This window comes from Galleria mellonella, unplaced genomic scaffold (genome assembly GCF_026898425.1).
Source record: "Galleria mellonella isolate WM207_F2 unplaced genomic scaffold, CSIRO_AGI_GalMel_v1 utg146, whole genome shotgun sequence".
Taxonomy (NCBI): Eukaryota; Metazoa; Arthropoda; class Insecta; order Lepidoptera; family Pyralidae; genus Galleria; species Galleria mellonella.
Genome location: NW_026441999.1, coordinates 5673754 through 5690487, shown reverse-complemented (window position 1 = coordinate 5690487; position 16734 = coordinate 5673754). Strand labels below are relative to the sequence as shown.

At 33.5% G+C, this 16734-nt stretch overlaps 1 protein-coding gene across 2 annotated transcripts in view; it reads left to right on the top strand.

The window, feature by feature from the left end:
- The window catches only part of LOC113514821 (sex peptide receptor), a 386799-nt gene extending 375082 nt beyond the window's left edge, over positions 1 to 11717 (top strand). For both annotated transcript variants that reach the window (XM_052891839.1, XM_052891838.1), the window contains 2 exons: positions 7957 to 8095; positions 10669 to 11717. In XM_052891839.1, the coding sequence (XP_052747799.1) occupies positions 7957 to 8095; positions 10669 to 11217 (688 nt within the window). In that variant the 3' untranslated portion in view covers positions 11218 to 11717. The remainder of the gene's footprint in view (positions 1 to 7956; positions 8096 to 10668) is intronic.
- The last annotated feature ends 5017 nt before the right edge of the window (positions 11718 to 16734 follow it).

Here is a 16734-nt window from a genome sequence, read left to right as displayed (position 1 = left end):
GGAGGTCTGTGTTTAACAGTGGTATAATAATAATTATTTTATCAATTTAAAATCTACATACATACATGAATAGTCTACATGGATACATTATTAGACTAATTTACACTATATAATTTTTTTTTTACAAAATTTATTTTATTAACAATAATCAAACAATTGTGAAATAAATGATTTTACATTTAAAACATATAAATTAAATATATGTTTCGTGTTTTATAGTTTTTATTATAGGTTATGGAAAAACTTCAAAGGTTTTTCCAAGAGACTACAGCATGGGGTTCTTCAAACGAGGGTAAAGAGGTGTCTTCAGGGTCGGCAACGCGCGCGTAATATTGCAAGCACCCTTGGTATTACAAGCGTTCATAGTCTACGGTAACCGCTTACCATCAAGTGGGCCGTATGCTTGTTTGCCACATCAGTGGTATAAAAAAACCTAACTGACAGAAAGTGTCATCTGTAAACATGAATGATATTGTACGAGTACATCACAGAATACACTTAGAGCCTAAAAACAAGAGTAACCTATCATTTTTACCTGTGTTAGAAAAATGCACTAAGAAACTTTAATCTTTTATAAAATAACTAAGATCTAGCGTACACGGGCTCTTGACCTATGACGCCCATGCATTGTCATTTCTGAGTACAAAGATGTTACGCCTTTCTACTCTGTAATTTCATTGCCATATGCCACCCTTCAAACCGAAACAAAGTCATGCAAGTACAGTTGCTTCGCGGTTGAAACACGAGTGGTACAGAGGCACTTAAGCAGAAATTTCTAATTGGCATTGTTTCTGTTCTCTTTAAGGTTGTATTTCAACAAACATTATAATTTAATGAATATTTTTAAATATGCTCTCAGCGATAAGGCCGCTTGTTTTCTCAGTGTAATATTTTGTTGTAATTGTTTGTATCTATAATAAATTGGTAAGAAACAATAAAGAGTATCTATTTATTTATTTTATATTTTAATAATGCAACGTAGAGAACAAAAGAATACAATCAATAAACACGATAGATGCACTTCTGTAAACAAAATAAAGCTGCCTTATTGCTATTATATTGGAAATACTTATGGATAATTGATTTTTTTTATTTTCAACCAATTTAAACTTAAACAACTTAACACAACGATTGTTTCGGTAAAATATGATAACTTACCTCAATTACCTCACCAGAGGGAGACTTTGTACAAAAGTCGATTGCTTGGGTACCTCTGTCCCATTCGTGTTTCAACCGTGAAGCAGTTGTGTTTGCATGGCTGTTTCGGTTTGAAGGGTGGGATATGGCGTGAATTTACTGGGTACAGAGGAATAACACCTGAGTCCTCAGGAATGGCAACGCATGGGAGGTATCATGGGCGAAACAGTATACTCTGTTATGTCCATGGTACTGCTCATGTCTATAGGCGACGGTTACCACGTTCCATCAGGTGGGCCGTCAGCTTGCTTGCCATTCTAAGTTGTATAAAAAAAAATGAATAGTCTACATGGATACATTATTAGACTAATTTACACTATATAATTATTATTTTTTACAAAATTTATTTTATTAGCAATAATTAAACAATTGTGAAATAAATGCTTTTACGTTTAATATAAATTAAATATATGTTTCGTTTTTTATAGTTTTCCTTCCAGTACTTCGCACTTGTATTCAGAATTCGGATTTGGTACAATAAATATAGTGTTTTTTTTTTTTTTTTGCATACCGAGTTTTTTTCAAGAGACTACAGCATGGGGTTCTTTAAACGAGGGTAAAGAGGTTCCTTCAGGGTCGGCAACGTGCGCGTAATATTGCAAGCACCCTTGGTATTACAAGCGTTCATAAGCCACAGTAACCGCTAACCATCAAGTGGGCCGTATGCTTGTTCGCCACCTCAGTAGTATAAAAAAACCTAACTGACGGAAAGTGTCATCTGTAAACATGAATGATATTGTACGAGTACATCACAGAATACACTGAGAGCCTAAAACCAGAATAACCTATAATTTTTACCTGTGTTAGAATCATGCACTAAAAAACTTTAATCTTTTGTAAAATAACTAAGATCTGGCGTACACGGGCTCTTGACCTATGACGCCCATGCATTGTCATTTCTGAGTACAAAGATGTTACGCCTTTCTACTCTGTAATTTCATTGCCATATGCCACCCTTCAAACCGAAACAAAGTCATGCAAGTACAGTTGCTTCGCGGTTGAAACACGAGTGGTACAGAGGCACTTAAGCAGAAATTTCTAATTGGCATTGTTTCTGTTCTCTTTAAGGTTGTATTTCAACAAACATTATAATTTAATGAATATTTTTAAATATGCTCTCAGCGATAAGGCCGCTTGTTTTCTCAGTGTAATATTTTGTTGTAATTGTTTGTATCTATAATAAATTGGTAAGAAACAATAAAGAGTATCTATTTATTTATTTTATATTTTAATAATGCAACGTAGAGAACAAAAGAATACAATCAATAAACACGATAGATGCACTTCTGTAAACAAAATAAAGCTGCCTTATTGCTATTATATTGAAAATACTTATGGATAATTGATTTTTTTTTATTTTCAACCAATTTAAACTTAAACAACTTAACACAACGATTGTTTCGGTAAAATATGATAACTTACCTCAATTACCTCACCAGAGGGAGACTTTGTACAAAAGTCGATTGCTTGGGTACCTCTGTCCCATTCGTGTTTCAACCGTGAAGCAGTTGTGTTTGCATGGCTGTTTCGGTTTGAAGGGTGGGATATGGCGTGAATTTACTGGGTACAGAGGAATAACACCTGAGTCCTCAGGAATGGCAACGCATGGGGGGTATCATGGGCGAAACAGTATACTCTGTTATGTCCATGCCATGGATTCCAAATTCACGCCATATCCCACCCTTCGAACCGAAACATAGCCATGCAAACACAAAAAATATAAATAATACATAACAAAAGAAAATATACCGAACCAGAAGGGAACATCATTAGACATATTAAACAGCGCCATCTAATTCCAAACTAAGTAAAGCTTGTACTATGGGTAGTAAACAACTGATAGATATACTCAAATACTTTTTTATAAATACATATATATATATATATATATATATATATATATATATATATATATATATATATATATATATATATATATATACATAGAAAACACCTAGACCAATATACAACAGATATACTCACGAATACAAATGTTTGTATTGTGCAGGAATCAAACCTGCGACCAACAAAGGGTGAAGCGGTATGTCGAGCCGCTTGACCACTAAGGTCGTTAAGATCGTTGATCACGAAACAAAATTGGACACGAAACACTAAATGGCACTAAAATCACGACTTATGGTTTTTATTGATTATTTTGTAATTAAGGATAATTTGAGGCTAAATTTGTAAATTGGCGAGTGATTTTATTTATTTTTTTTTACCGATATTTTAATAATTTATCATAATTTTGTCTTTATTGTCTTGTATTCCACAACTTTGAAAAAAAAAAACACATACTAGCAAGAAACATTGCAATTGTGTGTTTTATTTTATTATAATTCTTTCCGGTTAAGACCGCCTATTATCTGACACTTCATATTCATACATAATAATAAAAACCTCTCGCCAATTTCAAAAATTTTCTTCAAATTATTATTAAATACAAAATAATCCACTAAAACTACAAGTCTCCATTCAGCGCCATCTAGTATTCCTTCTCTAATTTTGTTTAGTTGCCAACCATCATAACATACACTTGTATAAATATAATAGCGCGCTACTAAAAGCAATCTTTTCATGACAAAATTTTATTTAATAAATTACTTCATGTCTCTGGACTATGTATTTGTCAGATGTCTCTCCTGTCGAAACTCAGTTTTCGCGGGTGGCTAATTAAACAGTGGCAAGTAGCGGGTTCGGTACCCGGCTGGGCTAATATTTGAACGGGACGGTCGCTATCTGGAGTATTAAATTTATTTGACGAGCGCTCCGGTGGGGTGGGTTAATCATATTGCTAACTAAATGAGATTCCAGGTTTGATTTCTAGGTCGGGCTAATTTGGGATTCGGGATTTCCTAAATTGACTCGGTTTTAAATATTATTACTTACAGAATCCATCTGAAGACTTTGAAAAGATCATCGTTCTCAACGATACTGGACACCTCTTTTTACTAGCTTTTATTTAACTTTCCGTTCGGAATTTTCAATTCACTTTTAACCAACTTTAAAAAAGAGGCGTTCTCAATTCGGTTGTATTGTTTCGTATTTGTTACCCCATAACTATATTATTCACAAATCAGTTTGGATTTTTTTATATATGAAAGGATATACTTTCAAATTGGTCCCATAAAAATTTTGTCAAATCGATTCCATAGTTTAATGTTAAAATCAAATTAATTATTTTTGCCACAACTACAGTTGTTTTTTTTTTATTAAATAAAATCTTAAATAGTACTAGTTACTTGGTTAAAATTGTTTTCCTTAATTAGAATTAATTATTTAATAAGTATGTGACTGCTAATACTCAAAGATTGTACATGAAGAGGTAATTAAGTAATACTGTTATATTGTGTATGTGTAATATTTAAGAATATTTTATTGAATTAGTTTCATTTAATTTAATATTTTGTTTAATTAATTACTGAAATTGTTTGATTACAATTATTTTGTTTAATTCTATTACTATTAGTATGTATATGACTGCTAACACTCGAAGATTAACCACCACTATTACTACCAGAAGTTCTACAACCTTTCATATTAGCCATCAATCCCATGTTTGCGTGGCTTTGTTTCAGATTGAAGGGTGGGATATGGCAGTGAATTTACTGGGTACAGAGGAATAACACTTGAGTCCTCAGAAATGTCAGCGCATGAGAGGTGTCAGGGGCAAAACAGTATACTCATAGTACTCTATGGACATAACAGAATAGTCCATGGGACTCTGTTATGTCAGGTGGACCGTCAGATTGTTTGTCATTCTAAGTTGTATAAAAAAAAGAACTAGGGACTATATTAATGTAAAAGTTTTGTATTGAATGATAAAAGATTCCTGCGATATAAGCCTTGAGCTTAAGGTAGGAACTGTTATTAAAATATGTTATTTTAACGAATTATGATATAAAATGAAATAACTAAATAAATATTAATAATATTAAGTAATAAATATTTAACCTATTGTTGACGTCCGCTTTTGCTGAAATTTGACATACTTATATAATAATATACACTATCCAGTCGCCACGCGACCTCGTAGAAGTCACCGTGAATAGTTCCTGAAGAATTCGTTACGATGAGCTTTTTTTTTATACAACTTAAAATGGCAAACAAGCTGACGACCCACCTGATGGAAAGTGGTAACCGTCACCTATAGACATGAGCAGTACCGTGGACATAACAGAGTATACTGTTTCGCCCATGATACCCCCCATGCGTTGCCACTCCTGAGGACTCAGGTGTTATTCCTCTGTACCCAGTAAATTCACGCCATAGCCCACCCTTCAAACCGAAACACAGCAATGCAAACACAACTGCTTCACGGTTGAAACACGAATGGGACAGAGGTACCCAAGCAATCGACTTTTGTACAAAGTCTCCCTCTGGTAATGAGTCAACTGGCCTGACTTTACCTCGCCTATTATCCATCTCTCGTTCCCCGTCAGCGTATATACTGATAACACAAGTTCGTTTATAGTCAGTTATTGTTCCATTTTCAAATAAAAAAAAAAGAACTACTGATAGCCTCAAATAAATTTAATTTTTTAACGATCTTTCCTACCACCAGAGTTGTAGTCGCAAATGTAACGCAACGTATATCTGTACGCTCACGTCTTACATTGAAAGCTGAAATGGTTTACGACATCAATAAAAATATAGCCAAATAAAGCACCCACGGCCGTTTATTGGCGTTTCGTTTTACGATTGTTCGTACGAATTGTGCGTAGCGGCTTCGTACATGAACAGTTAATTCACCCCCCGACACAAAAAGGAACAATAAAATGACACAATACACTGTTCTAGGCCATATTATGAAATAAAACAGTTTATTACTCGTCTGTAAGTGTCAAAACCTTGTGTTGTACGTACCCTGCCGTCATTTTTAAAACGGTTTTAAAAATAAATATTAAAAAGAAAGTTACACGTGAGACTAGGCTGTACGAGCTTCGTTCCCGTTGCCATTTTCAGAAAGTATGAGTAAATGAAAAAAAAATATGCATTATGGCGTCGATTGAATTTGCGGGAATTATGAATAGATATAGCAAATTCTGATTGATTCTATTGACAAATTTCTGTCGATTATAATATAATATTATTTAAAATATTTTATTCCACAGTTATTGTTAAAAATATTTTTAATATTTAGAAAAGTTATAACAACTTATAAGTGGATAATTTACTTCTACAAGACGTAAATACACAGTGAAAGAAGCTAAATAGAAACACAAAAATTAATGGAAGGCACTTTGGTGTATATGGACTTGATTTATTATTGCTACTGAACGGATTTTAATGAAATATGATATTTAGATGGATCATTTCAATTAACACAAAATACTTTTATCCTAATGCAGATAGATAAATAGATACTCTTTATTGTTTCCTCGAAAAGATTACAGTAGTAAACTTATTATAAATACAAACAATTACAAGAAATGTACACGAATAAAGTCCTCGGGTACAGTTTGTGAACAGTAATTAAAATACGAAGTAAAATGTAATTTTACTTCGTACTTTACTTTAAAAATAGAATAAGTAAAATGTCAATCATCATCATCATTTCAGCCATTAACTATCCACTGCTGAACATAAGCCTTCCTCATAAAGGGAGTTTTACCAGTAGTTTCCACGCTTGGCATGTTAGAGATGTTTTAAGAGGGACACTGCTACCCATATCTCTATCATTAACTTTCCTTAGTCGCCTCTTGCGACACCCACAGGAAAGGAAGGGGTGGCCTATTCTACGCCAGGACCACGTGGCCAGATATCAATAATAACAAAAATAACCAAACTTGTGTTTAATTTCCCTCGAAATTTTACAGGTATTAAATACTTCGCGAATCTTCCAAGAGACGCCATTGAAACATTCTAAGAATACTAAATTTAACATTTATGATGTAAAATTTTAACCGCTTGCCAAAATTAATTTACTAATAAAGATGGCTGGTATTAAATTTTAACATTTTGAAACACTCACCACAAGGCCATTAAAATGTCATTACATTTTATTACGGCTTGTTACATTTTTAATCTGTATTTAGTAAAATGGTTCGCGGTTAAAATTATCGCCATTTTGTTTTGAATGTCAACTACCCATCCATCCGGAATATTACATTTATTTAACAATATACCACAGAGATTTATTCTGATATCTTATTTTTATACTACCGTTTACCCGCGAGTTTGTCCGCGTGACCGAGATATTTTCACTGACCAGGATAAAAAATAGCCTATGTCCTTCCTCACCACATATAGTACGTGATAACGTGTGGATAAGTCCGTCATCGTATATTATATCTTTTACTTTATTTTTTTATTTGCAACTTAGAATGGCAAACAAGCTGACGGCCGATCTCATGAAAAGTGATAACCGTCGCCTATAGACAGGAGCAGTACCATGGACATAACAAAGTATACTGTTTCGCCCATGCGTTGCCATTCCTGAGAAATCAGGTATTATTCCTCTGTACCCCGTAAATTCACTGCCATATCCCACCCTGCAAACCGAAACACAGATAGCCATGCAGACACAACTGCTTTACGGTAGAAACACGAATGGGACAGAGGTGGGTACCTACGTGGTATAAAAGTCGTTTGCTTGGGTAAGCAAACGACTTTTATACAGTCGCCCCCTGACAAATATGTCCAATGTAAATAAATCTGCCGCCCATGATCACCCACAACACATTATTATTAATTTTTTTTTCATCTCTGTATAAGTGCAGTCGATTGACAATAAAAAAATGTCTCTCTTTCCAACAGGTGTACGATGCCGCGTGTAATGAAATGCCTCATCTACATCGGCATAGCGGCTTTCCTCCACCAGCTGCCCAGATTCTTCGACCGGCAGTACATACCACATGTGACTGTGTGGCGCGGCCATTTGGAAGAAGTCTGTCGGGTAATAATCCTTTTTTATAGAAAGACAAACAAACTGATATTTTTTTTAATGGATGATAATGGAATGGCAACCCCGCCCACACTAACGGAATACACTAGCGGGGCACCATTGAGGGATGATAGGTGAAAATCAAAAAGCAGTTCAGTTAGCCCACTTCACTTTACTTACAAACTGTTCCACAGTTTAGCAAGTACCATGCATAAGTAAGCTTGTATCTACTTTAATAAAATAAATAAAAAAGAAATAAATATTTTTTTCGTTACAATGAATAAAAAAATTGCATTCGCAAAATTTTGGAGAAATTAAATTCTTAGAAAAATGTTTGAAGTAAAGAAAAATAAGCTTGCAAATTTTTTTTTAATACAATAGAATATATCAATGTAAGTAGCAAAACATAGAATAAAAGTAAAAGAAAGCGAAGTATTTTTTTGTAATTTAATCTGTGGTTATATGGCAAAATGTACTACGATTGACTGACACAAATTTGCGAATGGGCAAAAGTGAAGAAAATCGTGTCAATTTGAAGAAAAAATATTTAACATTTAGGTAAAAATAAAAAAATGCATCTGGCATCCCTGAATACAGGTACAATTTATCTAAGAGTTTTCAAGTTCAAGTGCTGTCAAACATTATTATTTATTTGGGAATAATGTCGAGCGTAAGTTCAATATGCATTCAACGGATGCTTGAGTAAATTTTCATCAAAATTTCTTTAACATTCCGTACGCAACTTGGCTCTTTATTAGATACCTATCAGCTCTTGAAATGATATACTTTAACGCATATGAGATGCCCTTTTAAGATTTATCTTTGATCCCACCAACCCACCATTAATTTGACCCCGTCTGGTTTCATTTCTTCATAATCTAAGTATATATTCCTACTTGAATGAAATATAGAAAATAAAAAAAATAGGGATTCTAATATTTAATTCTACTACTACGTATTATAAATGCAAATATTTGTGGGGGTATTTCTATAGATGGCTATTTGTTATTCGTTCACGCACAAACTAGTGAACGAACGAATGAAATTTGGCACGCAGATAGATTATATTCTGCGTAAATAGGATACTTTATGTATTCATTCGCGTGGGCGAAACCGCGGGATACAGCTAGTATAATAAATGTTTGGATGTTTGTTACTCAATCACGCATTAACGACTGCACTGATTTGCGATATTTGGTACACAGTTGGATCATAATATACTATATAAACACACTGATACTTTAATCATAATTCACACGGGCAACGCCGCGGAAAATAGCTAGTTTTCATAATATTACGATTCAACTTTTATGGTAGGAAAAAAATGCAACGGGATTCGAAGAAGGATCTATTAGATCATCCCTTGAGAATGGCTGAATAAAAATACCCAAGTATTTTTAATGATATTTTAGTTCGAAAGAAGTATATAGTTTAAGATTCACCCATTAATAATGCATTTTGCAATACTTTATAAGTTCTACAAATAGGTAAACATCAAGAGAATATAAAAATAAAAAAGGCAAAACTCGAAACTCGCTAACAAGATTCCTGTCTGGCATAATCGTCGCAACTAAATGAAGCATTTCATGATATAATTCTATGCATTGGGTTAATGCAACGTCTACAATATACCCGGAAAATTTAATATTCTCTCCGCTTGACTTTCATAAGTTTCCCGGGTGTTGCTAGAATCCATGAATAATAAATATAAACAAAATGTAATTTAATTAAGATGCTTGAACAGAGAAGCGGTTAAATAGAAATTGCGAGATAAACAAAGAAAAATATGATTTAAATTTTGGAAGCTGAAATAAGATTACAAATTGTCATAACAGTATTACTATATGTCCTGCTAATATGATCCTTATTAATAACAGACTATGATAACGTGTTGATACGGTGAAAACAATCCGATTATAAAATAATATTAGTTAATTTTTTTTTTTAATGAAATGGTAACCCCGCCCGCGCTATCGGTATACACTGGCTGGGCACCAGTGAAAGTTGATTAGTGAGGATAAAAAAGCAAGTTCGTTAGCCCATCGAGACGAATTCGACGTTTAATTAGTCACAATAGTTTCCAGGGGGAACCGCGTCGAGGTCGACCTAATAATAATTAATAATTAATAGCAATGACAACTAACCTCCCTATTACTAACAATCGCTTCCCCCCCCCCCCCCCTAATAAAAATATGTTAGTTCATTTTCACAAGATGGACGCCTTGCCAAAAGGTTTTCCCTAAAGACTACAGTATGGGGTCCTTCAAAAAGGATTAAGGTTTCTTCAAGATCGGCAACGCGCAATTGACACCTCTAGTGTTACAGACGTCCATTATGACCATTTACCATCAGACGGACTGTATGCTTATTTGCCTCCTTCATTGTATAAAAAAGAGGGTTCCCAAAGAGGGTAGACTTGAGACAGGCAGCCGGTCGTAAAACTAAAAGCCAAATCTTTTTGTAATATGGATAAAAACATATTACGCCGACCCCAAATAATAACTGGGATAAGGGTAGGAAGATGATGATAATGATGATTGTTTAAAAAAAAATGTATAATGGTGTCTTTTTAATTTCTTTTTCAGATGGAAATGTCGCCATGGGTTCAAACACTATCAATGGACGCGTACTTCATCACCTATTTTGGCTTCAGAGTTCTATTCGTCCACCTAATACCCTGCACCTCCCTAGTCGTCCTCAACGTCCTACTGTTCAGAGCTATGAGAACAGCCCAAATAAACCGGCAGAAACTCTTCAAGGAAAACCGAAAGTCTGAATGCAAAAAGTTAAGAGATTCCAATTGTACAACACTAATGTTGATTGTTGTAGTTACCGTTTTCCTTTTGGTAGAAATACCGGTAGCCGTAGTAACTATCTTACACATAATATCGAGTACAATAGTCGAGATTTTAGACTACCATATCGCCAATATATTAATATTAATCACCAATTTCTTCATTATAGTCTCCTACCCAATAAATTTTGCTATATACTGCGGCATGTCGAGGCAGTTTCGGGAGACATTCAAAGAGTTATTCATTAGGGGCGCAGTCACTAGTAGGAAAAATGGCGGATCTAGCAGATATTCACTTGTGAACGGACCTAGGACGTGCACGAACGAAACTGTACTATAAACTATGTTGTATTGTAAATAATTACAATTAATGTATATTGTAAGTTATATATATATATTATATATATAATATTCGTCTATTTATATAAATGTAGACATATCAATATATTTGATATTTACATTTTGCAACAAGGCGGACTGCCTTTGCACAAATTTTTACATGTAAAAAAACGAATTGTAATATTAATTACACTAAAGTTATATTGTTTATTGCTTCCGTTGTCGTTCTCAATATATTTTATAATGATTTCGGTACTTTTTCGTGGCTGTGCGGTTACCTGATCATCGTGTTATATTATACTTATATATGTTGTAAGTTAGTTATATAATTTATATTTCTAATTGATTAGCTGATCACACGGCCTATAAATGGTGAGCCCCCATTTAGGAAAAGTATCATTTTTTTTATAAAATTTTTATTTTTGTATTTTGTAAATATATTAATTATTGCTTAGTGTACATTTTGTGTTATCAATGTGTGTAGAGCTTTTACATATATAAAATTATATATATATATATATATATATATATATATATATATATATATATATATATATATATATATATATATATATATATATATATATATATATAAATATAAAATTCTTTTGTAAATAAAAAATAAGACTAAAATAGATAGATTGATGTGTAAAAACTGTAGTTGTTAACTTTATATACTTACTTAAATTGTAAATCAAAAATTATTAGTAAATCTATAAAACATTTTTTATTATATATTAAAATATTATGTTTGAAATTTGTATGGATATTGCAGATATAATATAATTAGAGAATTTTGTATGTTATCATTTGACAGTGTCGATTTTATTCTGTAAGTTGACTGGAAATCAGGTTATCTAGCAGACTACGAATCATGGCGAATGGCGTTAAATAAAATGTTAGGTCCATAACATATTATATAACTTATTAAAAAATTGTGAAAACGAGTGGCTTTCATTTTTATTCACATTTATGCAATAACAGATTTTTTTCTACCAAAAATGCTAAGTTTATATTATTTTTTATATGTTTATTTATAGATATTGATCCACATAATGGAAAGTGACTATAAAAATCGATTCTTTTTTTTTATACAACTTAGAATGACAAACAAGCTGACGGCCCACCTGATGGAAAGTGGTAACCGTCGCCTATAGACATGAGCAGTACCATGGACATAACAGAGTATACCGTTTCGCCCATGATACTCCCCATGCGTTGCCATTCCTGAGGACTCAGGTGTTATTCCTCTGTACCCTGTAAATTCACGCCATATCCCACCCTTCAAACCGAAACACAGCCATGCAAACACAACTGCTTCACAAAATTTGATTCGATACTACTTTCCACAAAAAAAAATATTGACTTTTGTAGAACATAATTTGTATTCTGATACATTTAGTGTTAGACAAACTCGAAGTAGACAAACTCGAATCGATAAAAAAAAAGAACAATCTAATTTATAAACCAAAACAACAGTAGAAACCGAACACTTAAAAAAAGAACAACTATTTAAGAGAAAAAATGAAGAATTTTCCAAATCGGTTTATACTATATATTTACGGAGATATGAGTTGACAAACATAAAAAAAAACCACCGAATTAAGAATCTGTGGGGTTACTGTGAAAATAAATTGAAATAGTTTTATATTGGAATTGCGACATTTCACACTCTTGAATTACAACATACTATACATGTATACTACGCCATAATATAACATTTCCATATTGTTCTGATAGATCCATATTAGTGTAACTTGCCATTGGAAACTATTGCAAACCGACCCCAATTCTAATTTATTTCGTAATTGTTGTTTCATGAATGCAGTACAAAATTATTACAACAAAATTACGTATTACAAAAATGATTCTAGAATAGACCTGCCGGTCCTTTCTTAAATTCGATTTGTAGTTTTAAATTAGACGTTTGAAATCGATTAAAAATACAAAACCGCAAGTGATACATTGCAAGAATCTGCTAAAAGTCCCTCTTTATCGATTAAAACTCGATAAGCATCCGAGTAACGAGATGGAATCGTCTGAAATGACGTAATTCCGACACTATCATCTTATGTCTGTATTTTTATATGGCTGTATTAATATTGGTCTTTGCCAATAAAAGTGGCGGTTTACGACTGCCTGATGAAACTGGGCGTGTTATATTGCTGTAATCCAATATTCCTCAGGGACTGTGCCATAAAATTACTCGGTCACACCCTATATCGGACAGTCATATGTACTAATTGGCGACTACACAAAAACTATCGATTTAAGGACAAGAAATGATCAAAATTATGCGTCGTTTAAAAATATTTACTGGGTACAGAGGAATAACACCTGAGTCCTCAGGAATGGCAACGCATGGGGGGTATCATGGGCAAAACAGTATACTCTGTTATGTCCATGGCACTGCTCATGTCTATAGGCGACGGTTACCACTTTCCATCAGGTGGGCCGTCAGCTTGTTTGCCATTCTAAGTTGTATGAATATATATATATATAAATATTATATATTAAATTATATAGATAGAACATCAACAAAAAGTTGAGTCTCAAAAACGACTCAACTTTTTGTTGATTTGTTTTCTCATCAGTGTTCTATATGCTTACGCACACTGTGTGACGTCTCTATATTTTAATTATTTAATAAAATGAGTTTCTTTTTTATTTAAACTCATTAAAAAGATGCAAAAATTATGAGATAAACATATTTAGTAATTATAAAGGAATCACTCATAACTATTTATCATGCAAAATTGTATGAAAAAGTTGATACGCTTTATCTCACTCTATCTATATAATCTAAGAGTAGTATACTCGTATATACTAGTAATTCGGCCTGGCTTCTTATGGGTACATAGAATAATTGAAAATAATATTATATAGTTTATGTTACTCGCTGATAAAATAGCTTTCTATTGGTGAAAGAATTTTTAATACCGGTTGAGTAGTTTATGTAATTGTCCATTACATTGCAAAGATTGAAATCCTTTATGATATTATAATAATAAATCATTTTATGATAAGATATATTACAGATATAGAATATATTATTCCACAGTTCTCTATATCATATATATATAGTGTGTGTATATATATGCATAGTTGAGAAATTCATTCAGCACCGTCTCAAATAAAGGTTTTGAATTCGCTTATATGATTTTTGTGTGTATGTTACACGATAAATTTACCGATTTTGTTAATTATTTGCCCGTGACTTCTTCCACTTCTTCTTATGGTTGGCAGGAAAAAAACGTAGCCTCTCTTCTAGTTCTTCTAGTTCATAACTCTCCTTCTCCGTCCTAAATAAAGTTATTAAATCGCTAACTGACCCATTCACTTTATATTTATTCCTACTTGATTTACATTTGGATGCAATTGGTTGCATATAAATTTTACTATACCTCGATTCAAGTCGCTGTTTTTTGTAATAAATTCTAAAATGCCACCGACTAATAATCGCTACGAGTAAACCTCTAATTATCCCCTTACAAATTTTTAAGGCCGTGTAGGACCCGACATAGAATAAACCACCCCTTTCTTTCCCGTGGGTGTCGTAAGAGGAGACTAAGAGAGCTTATGGTGGAGGGATGGGCAGCAGCGACCTCTTAAAACATCTCTAAAAGTCTAACTGCGGTTGCCAACCCGCCTGCCAAACGTGGCAACTACTGGCAAAACTCCCCTTATGGGGAAGGCTTACGTTCAGCAGTGGCCAATTAACGGCTGAAATAATAATAATAAAAATTTTCAAGGAAAAGTACTTAGTCCAAATTTATTAAACAATTTATTTTGTTAGAAAATATAACAAAGCACCCCTAGAGACAGTTTATTATCACCTATTCGCCTTATAAATAGGAATACAACAAAGCACTACAAATGAGAATTACGATCGCACAGCGGCCATTTCATTACGTGCGACATAAAATGGCGACCAAATGTATTTATGGTCCAATCCGCTTTATAGGCCGTTCCTAATATGTGCTTGAATTTTTATTCAGTTACAAATATAACTGTTTAATTAATTATTTCTTAAATACATGTATAAATATAATAACTTATTTAGATACTGCATTGTAAACAATGGGCTATGTGATCCTGGCACAGAATGGGCCATCCCTTTCTTTCAAGTGGGTGGTATAAGAGCCAACAAAAGGATTTAATGATAGAGGAATGGACGGCAGCGTTCTTCTTTAAACATTACCAAAGCCCAATAGCGTTTGCCAACCCGTCTGCCAAGAGTGGCAACTACTGGCAAAACTCTCCAATAGGGACAGGCCTATCTTTAGCAATGGACAGTGAACGGCTGATATGATGATGATGTAGTGGCATAGGACCACTTAACTTTTTTATATCATTTCCAATAATATTAGACCCCTAAGGGTATCCGCTGGCCGACAATTTAAATAATGTAAGTCTTTGAGAAATTAATCACACAAAATATATATGTTATAAAATACATTTGATATATTTGGGGGGAAGGGATTGTTAGTAATGGAGACTGATAATCCCATTGCTAGCAATATACCCAACCAGGTCGACCTCCACGCGGTTCCCCCTGGAAACTATCATTATTTATTCCTGATGAATTCATCATGATGGGCTATCTGGCCTGTTGTCATCCTCATCTATCACCCTTCACTGGTGCTCCGTCAGCGTATCCCGTTAGCGCAGGCAGGGTTACTTTACCATTTTCACTCATAAAAAAAAAATACATTTGATATATTTTCCAGTTTCGTCGATATAAAAGCAGTGCCGACTCTTAAACATCATACTGTTTATTCACTCTACGATTACAACCAAGTGAAAACAACTCAACAAGAGAAATTAGCCCAGCCATTCAGTGTATTACGTCATAAATCAGTTTTCGCTTCACACCTACCTCCATTTCGACTATGTATATCACACTGGTCTCTTAGTTTTGACAGCTGTTATTAAACTTTGCTATTACAATATGAACACTGTAATAGCCTATTATAACAAGCATAATGAAATGAACATAGGGTGGGCAACTAGTTAAATTTCATAATGCTCTACCAAGCCGAATATAATTTTAATGCTGGTCTCAAATTAAACCAGCTAATTGGAACTTTAAATATGTAATTTTAATAACATGCTCATATAATGCAAGAATTTATTAATTAAAACTTTGTTGACCAATAAAATGCAATATATTTGCAAACCTAGCAGATTTTAGGTTATATAGAGACATTTTATAGCGATTTTTTAAAGTGTGTAAATGAAATAGTGTCCCCGCCCACGCTATCGGTGTATACTGACAGGACACTAGAGAGGGATGATAAATGAGAATCAAATAGGTCAGTTGGCCCATCGGGACGAATTCAATAAGAAAGTACCACGATGATTTCCAACGAGTACTGCGTGGATGTCGACATGATTTATTATTATTTATTCAATGTACTTATTCGATACACAGTATAATAAAGTGCCGTACCCAAAAACCTCGAAGGGTTTGTCAAGGTGTTAGCGAGTCACTGATATAGACACTGATTGCCCCATT